Source organism: Sinohyriopsis cumingii, chromosome 1 (genome assembly GCF_028554795.1).
Source record: "Sinohyriopsis cumingii isolate HCF-2022 chromosome 1, ASM2855479v2, whole genome shotgun sequence".
Taxonomy (NCBI): Eukaryota; Metazoa; Mollusca; class Bivalvia; order Unionida; family Unionidae; genus Sinohyriopsis; species Sinohyriopsis cumingii.
This window is the reverse complement of record NC_142961.1, coordinates 109,572,239-109,590,806: the sequence shown is the minus strand read 5'-3', so window position 1 is coordinate 109,590,806 and position 18,568 is coordinate 109,572,239. Positions and strand designations below refer to the sequence as shown.

Genomic DNA, 18,568 nt, shown 5'->3' with positions numbered 1-18,568 from the left:
CCTATTTGTACAGCTTTCAATGGATTGCTTTGAAATTTACTCTGTGTCTATGTGTGTGTTTTGGGTTTTAACGTAGCTTTAACAAGTTTTCAGACATATCGCTGTGACGTCAGTAGTGTGGCAGATTATAGTGATGTCTAGCACTGGGGCATCATGCCGCAGACATGTAACAAAAAAAAAAAAAAAAAAAAAAAACGGGCGCTGGGTCGTGGGCATCCCGCTGAAAAGCCCCATGTGGATTTGACGGTACGTACCGACGCCAATGTGCACAGTTTGATGCCGGCCTTCACAACTTTCAGAGGTATGTGGAGCAAGGGGAACGGCCTATGCACATCTACATCCTAGAAATTAGGCTGTCATCAACGCCTTTAACTTCTGAAAAATTGACTTTGAGGTAAAAGCAGTATTCATTAGGTCCAACAAGTCTGTGGTGGTGAACTATCTCCTCGAACATTGTAGCGTTAAATCCCCCGACCTGTGTGTTATTTGGCAGTTTCTACATTGGCGCGACAATCTCCATGTCAACGTACAAATCAAACATTACCGGCAGACTCAATGCCTTGGCCGTCACTCTATCCAGAAGAGGTCAAGTCCTCCACACGGACTGGTTTCTCCTTCCCCTCACACAGTGCTAATACCGAAAAATAATCCAGACGTTATGTGGTCAGAATATCAAGATGATTCTGATAGCCCCTCTCGGATGGGACAAGTCCTGGGTCACCGATCTACTCGTTCTAGTGATAGATCTGCTCATGAAGTTTCTGGCCAACCCGCATCTTCCCCAGCAACCACGGTCACGGCTGGTCCTTCCCTCCCCAGACCGTTCTCTTCTACAAGCTCGGCTCTTATCAAGGCAGCCTTGCGAGACAAACAGTTCAAACCATCGATTGTTGAGAAAATCTCGAGAGCAAGAAGGCCCTCCACCATGAGGGCTTATGAGAAGTGGCGTATTTTCAGGGACTGGTGCCATACCAGCAACGTCGTCCCTCTGAGTGCCTCAAATCCTCAACTTTCCTCTTGCTCTTTGAGGAGAAACAGTTGGCCCCGATCTCTATCAAAAACTACCGCCCCATGATATTGGACACATTCCGGCGTAACGGCTGACATGATTTTGGGCAGTCGACCAATATCCCTCACTGTTTCCAAGTGGTTTTAACATGGCTCGATTCAAATCCATTCTAACCTCAAGCCCACACTTCTCTAAAATCACTATCATACAAGTCCTGTTTCCTTATAGCTTTAGCTTCCGCGTACAGGTATCGTGGCTTGACCCTGCTCCGAGTACCTCTGCATTAAATAACCTGCTTGTGTTGATGTGCTGTAAAAACACCGAACCAATCTAATCAATCCTTATTGTGCTGATTTAGCCGCGTGTGTACAAGCATTCTTTTTGAACCTACATCTTTTTGTGTGTCTACCTAGCTGCGCTGAGCATCATTTTAAGTCTTCCACAGTCTTAAGGAGCATCGTATCACCGTCTTCTCTGAAAGAGGCAGTTTAGCAGACAGACAGACAGAAGGATTGATCCTTATACCACCCTCGGTCCTTGCACAAAATGAAAATCCAGTCTTAAAAACGTTTTGCTGCGAAGTGAATCGTTGGCAAGTCGATTACAAAGAGAAAGGCATTTTTTTATTTATTACATTTTTCATGAATTTTATAAAACACCAAAGCATAGAATAATAATCATTGAACTTAAACGTCTAAGAGAAATTCGATTCAACTTTATCATTCTTTTTGAATGCACGATTCCCATCAAAACTCCTACTGAAAGAATTAGTCGTATAAAGTTTCGTACGAAATCCCATAGCTGTATCTACCCCTACCTCCCATTTTCAGCGATATCTGCCGTGCTACCCAGCTTACTATATTTTCACTTCCTTATTCTAATTCCGTTATTATTTGTCCATACTCTATTTCCTTATATCTGCTTTTCACACGAACATACTATCAAAACGGTATTACATTTCCGGGTATAATGTTTCCAACTTCCTCAGTTCGATGTTGACAGTAATACTCTCGGGGCGAAATCAGACGTATATGGCCACTGCCCGCAGAACACCCATTCATCTTCCTGTGCCCAAATCTCTTGTGACCCCAGAGGAGGATAAATATTTTCCCACATTGACAACAAATAACCGCAAGCCGGAATGATCTATTGACCACCAAGGACAATGATGCGTGTAGAGCTCAATACATAGTGAAAATAACATCTCATCTCAGATAGCAATAAATGCAGGTTTTCTGTCTTGGATACAAATGGAGAAAGCATCGTGGGTCTACTTTTGACATGTTTGCATAGCACCGTGGATCTCCTTTTGACCGGTTTTCTAAATGTATGGCTTTAACAATTTAATCAGTACTTATTTGTTTTTGTTTTTTTTTTCTTTCCTTGATCAAGCCCGTTTCCTTATTTGCTTTCGATGTATAAATGACGTTTAACGGCAACTCAGCACAACAATAGTTACACGGTATCATATCTCTACTTAAATTTACGAAATACTTGGAACTTCGAAATGTCAACTGAATTTCCTTGCGAGTTGCATTAAACGTTCCGCGAACGAGATGGAAATTCCAACCTAGCATACGTAACTGATGACGTAAGCACAACACAAACACAAAAAAGACATGAATAAAAACAATAAGCTGTCAGAGGACGCCATAGTTCACGTTTACACCAATACTAACCAGTAACATTTGGTGAAGACCACATTGTTCTAGTTTCTGTGTAAATCGTATCTCGCTAATTTATTACTTTTTTACCTGTTTTTTTTTATAACAAAGGATATTAAAACCCGTCTGGCTGGATAGCTTGCTTTTTGTGCACAATTAACTCGGCATTTTGTGTTTGACTTTCAGCAGGTAAATGGCGTAATATAAGCAAGAAGTTTGTAATTATTGTTCACCAGGAGCAATAAACAGACATATACTTTTACCACCTGTAAAGTGAATAGTGCACAAGACACAGGTCTCAAACAAAACTCGGGGGGGGGGGGAGGGCTATGAAGCATGAGACGTGTCGCAGTAACCTACTCTTGAAATGATTGTGTCGCACATACCACAAAAGCACCAATACAAAGGCACATAACCTTATCAGGAGGATTTCTTGGAAAAAGTAACCTGAAGTTGTGGATGCATTAAAATTTTAGCTCATATTGACCTACTTTTGGTGTGATAAACTAGAGCTCAATATAATGGATCGACAGACAAATCGACTTACTATACCTTGAAATTTAGGTCATGATTACCTGCTTTAGCACGAGAGTTTAGTTCTGTTCAAGTCCGATCCACACGCTAAATCTCGAGACCCTATTAAGTGAGAGTGCCTGAAAAATTCACATCAAGTAATACCAGACTAAAGCACACGGTACGATGGAAAAGGATAGCTGGGGCAGCAGATGGGGTCAACACTAAACACTGTACGTGCATCTCAGTTTTATTGTGAATCATAGAAAAATAATCGGGGGGGGGGGCCGAGTGGTCTAAAGCGCTCTCCGTTTCGGATCACTGCTATCTCACCTCTGTCAGCGCCTGTTCGAGTCTCGGATTCAGCCAATGTGGGTATGTGAGAAAGCGTGCCAGTAGCTTCTCGTGGGTTGGTGGTTCTTTCCGGGGTTTTTCCGGGTTCTTCCTCCACCGTTAATACTGGCCGCCATGTATAGCCCATCGTGTGCTGAAAAACGGCGTTAAACCCCACAACAACAACAACAAAAATGATTTGTGTTCAGTGAAAGCAATTAGAAGTTGACTTTAAGGTAAGAAGAAAGGGGATTTCATAACTTTATTTAGAGAGAGAAAATATGAAATATAAACATAAATCTCAAACTTGTCACTAACAAATTTTGAAGGAGAAAAAAATGCAAAACGTGGTACCTGACTCTAATCACCGGAAAATGCATATAAATACACGAAGTGAAACAGATATACGCATTTCCTGCATATGTTTATAAACAAAACCATAACATAAACATTAACGTCGTGTCTGCATATAACAAATCCTTAGACGCAAATTTTACCCTCGACCTTTTGACCTCATTTGCGTAAATAAAATATCACTAGCTAATAATATTAAATAATGTCAATGACATGCTATTTGCCGCACTGAAGTGAAACTGAAACGCATAATTCATTCCCACATACAAATAATAGAAACCTTAAACAAAAACTGTAACCTTCAGCTTTTTCCCATAAGTAACAACCCAAACACATTTGTAAAATTGGCTTTAAAAAGTCAAACGGGGGCAACCAAAAAATAATGTATTCTAAACGGTCTGTCACAAGATATTTAACATTCCGAAGTGAAATAAAAATGCAGATTTCTTTCCTATAAGCTACAAACAAAGTTTTAAACACAAACTTTGGCCTGATATCAACACAGCAAACCTTAAGCGCAAACTTGGATGTCGTACTTTTCCCCATAAATTGGAGAAAAAATTAAGTAAAATTAGCTTTATATAAAGTATAAATTGCCATTTGTATGCAAATGAATACACATTAACTAAGTTTAAACGGATAGTTTCTTCACAACAGAAATACTTGACCTACTGTCTACATCCTCTGACGATCCCAGGTGATGGGGTGTCGTAACATACCGTATATATTTGCATATAAGTGTAATGCATATATTCAAACCAACCGTCACAGATCGCAGCTTATAACTGAGAACAGACGATAGTTCTCACGTGCTTTGTAAAGACAATTGTACAGCAAAACATCATATAACATCCACCCGGAATAAAAAGAAAGTTCGGTTACAATATTTGTAGACATTCATACAAGACATAATCGACTTTTCAGGTGGCTTAAGAGTTTAGAGCGTCCGCCTTTGATGCTTGAGGTCGCGGGTTCGAACCCCGGCCGAGTCATACCAAAGCCTTTTTTAAAAATGGCACTAGCAGCTCCCTCGCTTGGCGTTCAGCATTAAGAGGTTAGTGTTAGGACTGGTCGGCCTGATGTCAGGATGATGTGGCTGGATGGGATAAGACACCTCATGTCTGCGGCATGATGCCCCAGTGCAAGACATCACTATTAACAGCCACACTGCTATCATCGTAGCGATATGACGCAAATTGTTAAAGAAAGTTAAAAATAAAAGACACACACACGTACAAGACATATTTAATTGTGTACACGTGCTGTTTCTGTATACCGCCTATACTCGCGTATATATCAAGCCAAAATGCAAACAACGTAGGCCCTGATACGAAGGCGCATTATGGTCTTTGTTGCGTTTTGTGCTGATTACTCCAGATCTATCGGCACAATATGCGACGGCAGATCTGGATCTGTGCAGTTTATAGTGAGACCCGACTTAGAAGTGAGTATAGATGGTGTCGTTCCTCCGTTATTCGGTGAAAGTGTAGGAACATGATTTAACAAAATGAACATTGCGAGGTATATACTTCACTGATAATGATTCTGATATTTATACTTTGAAGCAAAATAATATGACACGGCTAGTTTAGGATGTTGAATGCAATAAACTGCACTTGAACTGTAAAAATAAAAATACTAGCTACTAGTAATTTTTTAAAATTCTTTGGTTGCAAAATGTGTTATCACACCTACTGAAACAACTCCATCAAAATGTCTACCTTAGGTAACAGCAGGCTGTATGATCTTCGACCTTCGGCCCAGATTAGACAGCTACAGCTGTCTCCCTCTGGAAAGTTCTTTCTGGTTGATCGGGCGGCCAAGCAGATGTTCTCATTCACAGGCTGTAAAGGCAGATGGGAAATAGCTGTTTGGTCAGTGAAGGGTATAAACTCGTGTGCAGTAGGAACTGGTGGTCATCCACTGCATCCATATCTCGTCTCCAAACGTCTCGGCATTGTGGTTCCACTGGATTCAGGCAAGCCTGGACGAGAGAGTTATGGTGACTCTCTCAACTTTCCCTCACTTAAATCCAACTCATGCGCAAGTCATTACACTATATGCCCCCTCTCGGTAGATACCTTCAAGTCCTGTGGTGATGGGGCTATAAAAGGTGCCTTGAATATGTGTCACTGGCAAAGAATAGCTTGGGCAAATGCAACAACAACGGATTCCTCCTATTGAGGAAATGCACTAAACACGGCCTCCTAATCACCAACACAATCATCCACCTGCCAATCCGCAACAATGTTGTCGTCAGGAGAAGACACAGGCAGGATGTCAAAGTTGCAAAGGCCAAGAGAAATACAGAAGGCTGGACTGAACACAGATTCATAGTCTTCACGCTCAATATACAGATTCAGACCAGCGGACGACCACAAGGCAAAAAAAAAAAAAAAAAAGGCCCAAAAAGCGTAATGTCTCCAAACTAAAATAGGAGAATGTGAAACAAACATTTGCAGAAGAACTGTGCAACCAATTATATACAATCGACATGAACTTCGATAATTATGTCGATGAAAGCTGTGCATCCTTCAGAGATTCCCTGTACTCAACTGCATCGAAACCCTCGGTCCCACCACATGTAAACCTTAAGATGGGTTTGATGAGAACGATACTACCATACAGAGACTTCGGAACGAGAAACATTGGCCACAGGATACCCATTTAAAGGACAGCCCTTCATCATCTGAGAAGGTGGCCTTCAACAACATCTAGATGACTGTCAAACTCAAAAGGTTGCAAGACGCATTGCCCAGCAATAGAGTAGCTGAGATTCAGTCATACACAGTTAGAAACGATATCAAGAACTCTTTTGATGCTTTGAATCTATGTGCCACAGTCATCGGGAACATCTCCAATACTGAGCGCTGACAACACCACATTGCTCACTAACAAATAAAAGTTACTTCAAAGATGGACAGAACACTTCAACAACTCCTTCAATTACCCGCCTTACACATGGCACATAAACTTCCTGAACTCTGCCAATCAACGTGGACTCAAGGAATTATACCCCAAGAATACAATGATGCATCCATGGTCCACTTGTACAAATGTAAAGGCAACAGACAATCAAGAAGCAGCCGGAAATTCCTTGCCAGAATTTTATTGAATCGCGTTGTTCAGCACATGGATCAAGGTAGTCTGAGAGTCTGTGTGGTTTCAGAAAAAGACGAACGAGCATAGACGTTGTGTTTGCAGTTCGTCAACTCCAGAAGAAATGCCAGGAATAGAGCTTCAACCCGTGTACGTCATTCATCAACCTGGCAAAAACCTTTGACACCGGTATCCGTGGAGTCTTTGGAAGATCGGGTGAAATTTTGGTTGCCCAGAGAAATGCATCGTGATCGTTCGACAGTTCCAAGATGGCACGCTCACTCGTGTCGTGGATGACAGCAAGTCATCTGAACCATTCCCAGTCATAAATTGAGTCAGGCAAAGCTGTGGGTTTGCCCCATTCCTCTTCAGTGTGATGCTTTTGCCATGCTTATTAATGCCTTCCGCAAAAATGACATTTGGATCAACATCAGATACCGCACTGACGGCAGGCTCTTCAATCTTGGGATACTATATGCGAGGACCAATTTACAGGAAGTGACTATTTGCTGACAAATGTTCACTGAAAGATCATAGTTTCCCATGCAACAGAGTATGGACCATCTCTCTTCAGCTTGTGACAATTTCGGTCTCTCAGTCAGCATCAAGAAGACAGAGGTGATACACACACCTGCACCAGGAAAACTTTATATAGAGGTTGCCATAAAAGTAAATGGCCACCCACCCACCCCGAGCAGTGTACAAGTTCGTCTATACTGGTGTCACGTGCAGTATACGTCGATGATGAAACCAATGCTAGAATTGCTTACTCAAATGTGTGGTCTTTGGCAGACTAATCGCATATATATATATATATATATATATATATATATATATATATATATATATATATATATATATATATATATATGGGAGTGTAAATGCGTCAGTCTTCAAACATAACTGAAGGTCTGCAAAACCACTGTATTGCCGATCCTACTATATGGTTACCAAACCTGGACAGTGTGCAGACGACTTCAAACAAGCTGAACCATTTTCACGTGGGCTGCCTGATGTTGTTGTTTTAACGCCACTTTTCAGCACACGATAGGTTATACATGGCGGCCAGTATTAATGGTGGAGGAAGAACCTGGGAAATCAACAGAAAGAAGCACTAACCCTCGAGAAGCTACTGGCAAGCTTTCTCACATACCCACATTGGCCGAATCCGAGACTCGAACCCACGCAGACAGATGTGAGATGGCAGTGATCCGTAACGGAGAGCGCTTTTGACCACTCGGCAACTCGGGGCCCCCGTGGGCTGCCTGAAGAAACTGACGAGGATAAGATGGCATGGATGACAGGGTCTCAGACACCGGTGTTTTCACACAGGCAGGAATTTCAAGCATCCACACTCTGTTGATAACATCACATATAGGATGAGTAGGTCAAGTCACCATGATGTTAAAAGAGCAACTACCAAAAAAGAAGGTCTTCTATGGCAGGCTGATGGATGGAAAGCGATCTCGGGGTGGTCAGAAGAAACTCTTCAAAGATTCCCTCGAGACATCCTTGAAACACTTTAACATCGATCCTGAAGCTTTGTGAAGTTCCCATTCAGGATCCCTCCACCTAGCGCAATCTCGTCCATTCTGGATCTACAGACTTTAAACTGAGAAGAACTGCAGATGCAGTGCAGAAGCATGAACAGTGTACATTTCAGACAGTGCAGAAGCATGAACAGTGTACATTTCAGAGCTGCAACATGCACTTTTTTGATCTAGCAAACCCAAGCGGCATCTCCTGTCAAGCATAACACAGACTGTTCTGAGCACAAATCAGTCTGAGCAGTCACTCGTATTCTCACATAAACCAAACCAGCTGGTGATTTCAAAATAATTTTAAAACTCGAAGAACTAACCATGTATGTATGTATGTATGTATGTATGTATGTATGTATGTATGTAGTCTTATGGCACCCCAGCACAGTTGTGGCTACGTAGTTATGCGTTCTCTCTCTCTCTCTCTCTCTCTCTCGCACACACACACACACGATTCAGGAAAGAAGTACCATGCTCGTGCGTGTCTATATCATACCCTCACTTCGAGAAGCAGACGGTATATATAAGGATCAAATTATCATTCCGTCCGTTCTACATGTCACGGTTGTAACACTTATTTCCATACACCTCTTTAAGCACAATTGTGGGTGTATATCTGTGCACCTTAGGATAGGTGTGAGTGCATTGTGTTGCTGTTATATACTTTCCAAAGTTTACTTTAAGATTCCTAACAAATTGTGCCCGGTTTCTAATTAAAAGAAATTCAATATTGACGCCAACATCGCGATGTGTGCATATCATGGGGTGTGCGTATATGGTGCACCAAAACAAGTCACTGTGGTTTACTTCCCACGGTTTTGATCCAACTGGCTGAAAATACAGGCACATGACTCAGAAGTTGTATATCCTGGTAACTTCTTTCTAGCATCTCTGAGTTAAGCAACTGTCTTTTTCTTGAGCAGTATTAATCTATCTGATTCATTCGTATTCGTGCCGGTATTTGGCTTCACGGATAACCAGAAGGTTGGGGCTGTTTAAATGAATGTATTATGTATATGTAATCTGCATTTGTTAGTTTCTTCTCCATGATTATACGTTATGTATAATTGTATTTTGGACTTGACCTTGTCCAATTTCAAGTTCATTGTGTACCTACTCAGTAACTGTTATTTTGAGTGAGTTAAATATTATGAACGTTATCAATAAAGGTGAACATGTTTATTTGGTCTGGGGCTAGGACAATGGTATTCCCCATCGATAAACCTGTTGTACCTAATGTTTACCACGTTCTTTATGATAATTTTAGTAGCAGATTTAATGTTTACAACTTGGAATTTTCCAAAAATTAATTTTGCACCTACATTCTGGTTCTACTTCTTTGTCTTAGTTTTTTTTTTAATACATGTATGTAATATTGTTTATTTTAACAAATTATGAATTCTTGCGATACCATCAGAAACAGTATAATTTGTATTGTTATGTTCAGTTTTTGATTTGGGTGGAGTTATTTATTCAGTTTATTATTCTCTGGAATTATGAATTGCTCAATAATATTCTTGGACAGAAGCGTTAATTTTAAATTATAGTGAATTCAGACAATGACATCTTGGATTTTATTATTGTGATTAATTGGAAGACTGTTAGCACATCATCACACCTCAAGAAACCGGTACATTAGTACAGTCAAAACTACATGCACATCAACACCTTCAGCGCTGGATCTTCATTCGAACACCACTGGAATTTAGTGAGAACTTTATTAATTGGGAACGGTGATATAATTTTTTTGCAATTGTCGTGATTTAATCGGAAATACTTTAAGTTCTTTTAAATTTTCACTTTGTATTCATTGGGAATGAATTATTGGTTGAATTTGACAAAACTTGTTGGTTTTCGCTCTTTTCTATTACTTAGTTTGAGACCATAGAGTCATAGTAAATGCAAGAATTAAGGTCACTGGGACAACAGGTGTACGCCAGCGATGATCAGGCTATTCATTAATCATACACTCCGTCCATTTACCTTTGAACGAGATTTAGCAGTATCTCCGTATAGACCAATATTCAGACCTCGACATTGTCATGTTGTTCTCTGAGTGGTTATACTATAAGCATGCGCAGTAACAAGAATCTGCAGATTTACAGAAAGTCTTATGAATAAATATCTGCCAAGAAATGCACGACTAATACGCATAACGTTTGTGTATATACAAGTATGTAAAAACTATTTAAAAGCAGTCATGTCTCGTGCACATTCTAAACAACTTAATCTCGATAGTTCCGTTCGTATGTGAGACCGAACGTTGCCATTCAACAGGCTAGACCTGCCGCTTGCTTTTCTCAAACAACCTCAGGGCCGGGTTAAGGGGCGGGGGGCGTGCCCCGAGACACCTAATCATGCTCACCCCGTTGCCATGGATAAAATGACTTGTTTAAATAAACCATATAAACTATCTAATACCTATCCTAACATAGCTGTAATACTTATATACATATAATGGACAGTTTCAAGAATTTTTTCGGCTCTAACTGTAGGTGTTTAAAGACCATCCTACTTTAAGTGCTGACCGCTCCGCTGGCCTAGTGGTTAGAGCGTCCGCCTGTTAGGATTGGTCGGCCAGGTGTTACGATAATGTGACTGGGTGGGACGTGATGCTACATGCCTGCAGCGTGATGCCCCTGTGCTAGATATATATAGATATAAACTGCCACACTGCAGACATTGTAGCGATATGATTGAAAAATATTTAAAGCTATGTTAAATATCCAAATCACACACGCAAACCAATAGTGACCTCCCCTCCCCGCCTTAATTCTGCACTGAAAACTGCTGACATTTGTACTTGAATACTTGGCCAATGCATTGGTACAGCCAACAATTGCACAAAGTGGTTAGGTTAGGGCCATAATCTCACCTGTATCACCTTCGTCATATGGTGGATTCTCGTCATGTAATTCGGTGTTACCCTTTCGATCCATCTGCCCGTCCTTTTGTCTAAATATAACTTTTTTATCTGTCTAATGTATCTATCTATTGATTTTGTTTTTACTGTTCTTAGTTTGCTGGTGAGCCGTCGGAGCAGTTTCCTGTATGCATTATTCTAACGGATGGAATGTACATTCAAAGTTAATGACGACAAAGTCTCCCGTAATATGCATCACTTTCATACTCGTAGATTAATTAACCGCTACCGTGTTTAGAAAGAAATCTTGTAACACCTGGACGGGTTGCTCATTATATTGCATGTTACCTGTGCATTGACCGATCTCTCGGAAAGATTATAGCTAATAAAATGTCAAAAATTTGCCGCAAAAAGTCCACCCCTTTCTCTTCATATAACTTGCACTAGCGGTAAAAATCTCTTAGTCATCATGGAAATCCACAAACACTGATTTCGTTTGAGATATAATATAACAACCAAACTATTTGTGAAAATAACAGAACAATAGGTATATATCATTGAACGTATCGGGATAAAATATTGTTTTTACAAAAAGCTCTTTGAAATTCTGTTTACAGACAGTAGATAAATAAATGTATATATTTAATGAATAAAAAAATGCCTAATTCTAATTAGTTCGGGTATGTAGTTTGAAATGAGAGCAAATCTGTTTTTGTCTTCATCATTCAGTTATGTGTAATTTGTGTATAAATGTATCTTAACCTTAAAACACGTTTATTGATGGTAATAATGACTACTCCATCGAGATCATATTGCATTTCTGCACACAAAAACGCTGTATTCTGACTAATATTGTGAACGACATTTTGTAATGATTGAATGTAAACCAGTTCAAAATCACAGACTGCCTTTTACTTGCATAATATTTTGCGAGTACATCAGCACCTACGCCCTTCTCTCTCTCTCTCTCTCTCTCTGCATATTTTAAGTTGGATATCTGTCCATATAAATTTCATTTAATTTTCTTTTAAATAACTGGACATTTTCGCTAGCCAAGGCTCCGATATGTTAACACATCGGAACGTTGGCTAGATGATAACTGGATAGATAAAGAATAACAACCGGTCCAAAAGGCATGCCAGATATCTAAATCACCATATTGTTCTGTCAATTAAAGGCTTGCATTGTACAGCCTTATATTTCCTGTTATTTTCTACTTTATTATTTTGCACTGAAGCCCACAATTAGCTTTACTTGTTTTGATCTTATAAGCACCGCCTTCATCTAAATCCACTATATTTTTATCACATAAGGCGTATGAACGCGTTATTATTGATTAATGTTTTCCCCAGAAAGAATAAAAAAATGCTGTAGGCAGCGAGAACGTGACGATTTTTGTTGTTGTTGTTCATACATCCATATTTTCTGTTGGACAAAAAATATATTTTATGACGTGTTTTGTTTAGAAGTCAAGAAAATACTCTGTCATCATAAGTGTGGTTAAAACTAGTACCAATCCTACTTGAATTTATTAAAAAGTACTTTTTAAATAAATATTTTTGCAATAAATTTGAGAGAATTATAAATGACGAATGGGTGGGTGTATGTTATTACTAAATATAATATAGCATTTGAAAACAGACACGTTTTATTGGCCCACCGATACGAGATCTTTCATATCCTGGTTTGTGCATGTATATAATTGAACTACATTTTAAAACTAACAAGTTACATATTTAGATCACTTTTACTTGTGTGTACACGTAACTTTGGAAATTACGAATTAAGTAGAGAAGTTTTGTTATCTTTCCTTTCTTCGGTAATTTATTAATTCCGTTGTACATCATTTAGTGTATTCGTTCGTACGTTCAGTGATTCTTTTTATTCACGCGTCCGTACTTTCGTCCGTTCGACATTGTCAGGGTAGCATGCTAATATTCGGATTATACGATGTATGAACTTAGAGGCATACTATGGAGGAGGAATGAAGTTCCATGCCATAGTCTCACATTATTTGAAACTTATATGAAAAGTAGATGAAATTAATAATAACAATAAAGCTTTTTCCTCATACCAGTATGCGTATCTCTGGAACGACTGGGACTAAACACGGTCATTACGTCAACTAAAGATAACAAAAAAATGCTTTGTACACTTAACTGGAAAACAGTGTAATAATCCATATTTTCCTAGGACCTCGCCATCGTTTAGTAGTAGTAGTAGTAGTAGTTATTGTTGCTGCTGGTTGTTGTATAATTATATGTACAATGATATTTTGTCTTATTATTAGGAATGCTTGTTTAGTAAAGTTGACTTTAGTAAGGATGACCTAATAACCTATTCTTACTTATATGTGAAATATTTAGGAAATTAATGAAATTTATAGTATATCTGACTTTCGTAAGGAATGACTCATGACGATCCTCACATATTTATGAAATATTGAGGAAATGAATTCAATCTGAAGCTTTTATTAACAGAAAGAAAGTTAACTTCCTTTTTTCTTCGGACAGTCTAAATTTATGTCTTTTCACTGCGTGTATTGTTACCACGTTTGCGTTACATTTAGCGTGACAAAAGTCTATTGTCATTTTCAAAACACACGGTGGACTCGTAGAATAACAATCGTTCGTATATTGTTAATCTCTAATACGTTTTGCTTCTCTCATAATAGCTGCTCATTAGACTCCGAAGCCATTTAAAGCATTTAACTAGGCTGAAAAATTGGGCGGCAGATCCTAGCGTTGGCTTCACAGGAAATGTCATTTGCAATAAGACTTCTTTGCGCAAAGCACATAAAACAAAAGGAGTATGAAGATAGCAAATTTGAAAAACCGGTAGAAATAATTGAGACAGATGTAGATAATACAAAAGTTAATGATAGTGGCAATCAAAAGCTCAAATTCTCGCTACAAGGCCACGCGCAGTGACCGTTTCATGTTGTAAACTCTTAAAACGGAAGGTTTAAAGGATTCGATCCTGACATAGAGATAAATCATAATTTCTTTGTTTTACACGTGCTAAATTATGAATTCTTTGAAGCTGAATGTTTCTCTTTTGTCCCTGAAAATGGTAATCGAAAGAGAGTTTTAAAACAGATTACGTTAAGAAATACTCTCTTGAAAAAAAATAGTCTGCTTTAAAGATGAAAAATCCCGATAACTCGTATGTATACATACATACATACATACATACATACATACATACATACTACAGTAGAGAGAGAGAAAGAGAGAGGGGGGCTATAAGAGAGAGAGGCGGGTATGCGAGAATATGTGTAAGTTCCTTTATCATTACTGCAGAAAAGATAACCAAATGATCACGATTCTGTATAATGATAGAGCAAGAAATTGTTACATATCTGCCTTTTTCATTATGTACAAAAACAAGTAGCATCTCCCTATTTGGGATGGATGGACGGACGGACGGATGGATGGATAGATAGATGATAGATAGATAGATAGATAGATAAAATACTTTCTGAACCGCTTTGTTTAAAATTAATTTAAATTTTAATTTGAAAAATACCGTATATCTCATAATAAAATATTCAGAATACATAAACTAAATACCAACAATGATTTCGGGTTAAAACTTTCAAATAAAATTAAAACTGTACATTCATGGACCTTGCTATATTAGGTGGATAAGTTTAAAAATTCTAGTGTAAAGCTGATTTATAGAAGTCCAGAATGACTTTCCAGCTTGTAATATTCACAGTTTAAAAATCACCACAGCGTCTATAATATTTTTTATCCGAAAAGAAGAAAGTTTGTTAAGAAAAGATTGGACATTGAGAATATTATCCGGGAATGCCTCAAGCAATCCAAATTACTTGACTTCTGACGTTATATTCGGCTCTTCTCCATTCCCCACGGCCACTGTAGATATGTATCAATTCTTTGAAACCCATACAATCAATAGTTAATTTTGACAAACGTGTTCATTCAAAATGGTCAATAATATGTGTAAATAGCCATTGTACAAATTACTATCGATTTATGGCACCCTTCAAGGCATCATAAGGTTCGCTCGGATTTAAGTGTCCCGCTGGGGTTACGTAAATTAGACACGTACTAAAGATGATATTTTTATTTCTATTACTCATGGGTTTTGTTGTTTTATTTATTTTTCATACGCATCGGTAGTTCCTTGATAGACCACCGTTTATCTCATGACACTTCTTTAAAGGTTGTAAAGAGAGAGAGAGAGAGAGAGAGAGAGAGAGAGAGAGAGAGAGAGAGAGAGAGAGACGGGGATGAATAAGTTTGTGTACAAGATAACACGATATAAATATGTGCAAGAGTCATTAAAGAAATGTCTCCCCCACCCATTTATTTTTCTTTCTCAAACACTATGAAATCAATAAATTCATCTTTAATTTAAATGTGACCAAATATACGCAAAGTTTGGCATTACGATTTCGGATTTAGAGTGAGCTTGTTAAATGCAGCACATTTCCGAGACAGCTATATTACCCAGCTTGATTGCATCATCTCTTGTATCACTATGGATTTAAATTGTAACAACCATAGTCATATTTATTTCCTGCATATTAATTTTGATAATGCTGCTTAGGATAGCATGCTGAATACTGTCTAAACTGCTTACACAATTTGAGTCGTATGTATTGAAGTACCCCCATATATGGGTGTGGTTAGGAATATTACATGTAAGTCTTTTTATATCTGGCATTGATCTGATTAAATTACGTGTATCAATCAATCCCACCTACTAAAATACGCGCGCCCACACATGCATACATACAAACATATGTATATATATATACACAAACACACACACACACACACATATACATATATACACATATATATACACATATATATACTTGCTGATGGTCGATCGGCAATCAACAGATATCGAGATCCTTCTATACACAATCACTGGTTGTCAATCTTTTCAAAACAAGTCACAAGAGCACGCTGCCTCGCAAAAACATTTTAATTCCCATGGCATGCACTCGGTAAAGCAGGTTGACCATAGACTGTAAATAGCTAATGTGTACAGCGCAGATAATTTTAGCAAATTATAAGCAGTCAAACAATTGTATGATTGATTCGTACTTTAAGGCAATTTCCTGTGCTTTGTTGACAAAAGTTCATCCATGCTTTCAAGGGATTCACACTTCTAAAAATGAATGGGTTTTTATTCATACAGTTACCAGGGCAGATTTACTCTGTCATTCATAACGTGGGATTCCCTTTGGGGAATCCCATCTGCCTGGAATGGGTATTTTGGAAATGAATAAGTGATACGCATGCGCAGATTACTTTCAATTACACTATTGCGCAAGCGTAGTGGAACTGTCTGCTATCAGAGTTGGCTAATGGCGGCTGCTAAGCGGATGCGAACTTTTCTTGCTCCGAATTCTCAGGCTGAAAATGCAGTCTCGTCACGGGGAAATTCACACAAAAATGGGAAATACAGTAAAGTGGAGTCTCTCCTCGATATATGTGCTAAAGTTGTGGCCAAAAACATTCCTTTCCAAAAAATAGAGCAACGATTCGATCGCATACCAGAACCAGTTCAGAGTCGGATTGTATTCTGGTCGTTCCCTAGAAATGAAAGAGACATTTATATGTATTCGTCTCTTACCAGTGGAGTGAAAGATACTAGTGAGAACGAAAAGCTACCCTTTCATCAAGGAATTAAATTGTTAGAGTCGGGCGCAGTGGATAGCGTTATACAAATAGGTAAGTTTGTAGTTTTTCCCCACGGTTGACTCTGCATGATTTGAAGCACTACCGAAAAATTATCGATCACATTTTGATTGATTCGATTAATTATTAAGGTGGTGATAAAATGGGGAAGATAAAAAGGGATTAATATACAGCTGGGAGTAAAGTTTTGCTGACATATTAGTATATGCAAAGAAAGTCCTGATAAATTAGTGGCCCATCCCAGTAGGTCTAAGTGCACGAAAAGTCTCGCACTTGACCCGGCTTAAAAGGATTCCTCAAATTCCACTGCATTGTAAAGCTAAACATTCTGAAGAAGTTTAAATGAAAATTTCTATACGAAACCACATAACTGCTAATAAGTGCAAGAAATCATAAACACAAAACAATTGATAGCATTTACATTTTGAACGTTTATTTTTATTGTATGACATACGTCAGTTCCACGTGAGTAATTTTATTCGTACTCTAGGGTATATCACTTTGATCAATGGCCCTGAGTCATCAGAACTATCGCAAAAGCATCCGGAACAATACGGAATTTGCACCTTGGCCATTGAATAGAGTAAATAGAGGAGTGTGTATATATGCTTCTTTTTTATATGTAGTACTTGTATACTACCCCATTAATTATTGGACTTCGTGCTAAGTGATCTTTCCCAGGAAATGAGCATATATATATATATATATATATATATATATATATATATATATATATATATATATAAATAAAACTCAATTTCGTTTGTTCTGTCCCTGTTGTAAATGCCTAGTGCTTTGTTGTTCAGTAAATAATCTTAAGCCTGGGAATAGCCAGTAAAGTGATCTGGGTTGTTGAGCTCTTTGTGCTAAGGAAGAGCATGAGATTTCCACAATCAGCTGAGAGCCAGCTTCCCTCTTGAAAATTATATAAAATCTGACAGTCTTCTGTACTGTGAGGATCCTTTGACATAACATGACTCAGAATGGGTCAATCAGTGTATAGGAAACTGTAGATGTGTTTGAGGAATTGTAACTGAATGGTAGTGAGATTATATGTATATTTCATGTGTCTTGCACTACATTAATAAAACACATTCTTTATTTAAACCATTGCGATTTTTGCATTTGGTTCTTACATACTTTTTTTAGCTGTGATTTGTCATATTAGCTTATATGCTTGAGAATATTGAAGTGTCAGCAAGATTTTTTGTTAATTTAATTTTCAAATCATGCATATAATGTTCCCAATAAGTTGTTACTATAATGGATATGGATGTCAACTGTATCTTGTTAACAGAATGCATGTCCATTTCTTACAAACTGCTTAATGTCAAGTCATTAAAGTTGATGGAAATATTTGTTGTGAGTAGATCTAGTCTCAGCTAGCACAACTATATATTCATGACTTTTTCTGTATGCACCAGCGATTATGTCAAGTTTTTACAGCGAGTTCAGTTTTTCTCACACTTCCATATGCTGTCCTCGGTTTTGAGAAGCACATTCATTTTAAG

At 38.3% G+C, this 18,568-nt stretch overlaps 1 protein-coding gene across 3 annotated transcripts in view; it reads left to right on the top strand.

Moving 5' to 3' along the window:
* The first annotated feature begins 16,717 nt into the window (after positions 1–16,717).
* The window catches only part of LOC149807578 (zinc finger SWIM domain-containing protein 6-like), a 110,051-nt gene continuing 108,200 nt past the window's right edge, over positions 16,718–18,568 (top strand). For all 3 annotated transcript variants that reach the window (XR_016422974.1, XM_089968272.1, XM_089968259.1), the window contains exon 1: positions 16,718–17,090. Coding sequence is in view for 2 of the 3 variants with exons in the window: in XM_089968272.1 (XP_089824398.1) it covers positions 16,724–17,090 (367 nt within the window). In the remaining variant the exon portion in view is untranslated. The remainder of the gene's footprint in view (positions 17,091–18,568) is intronic.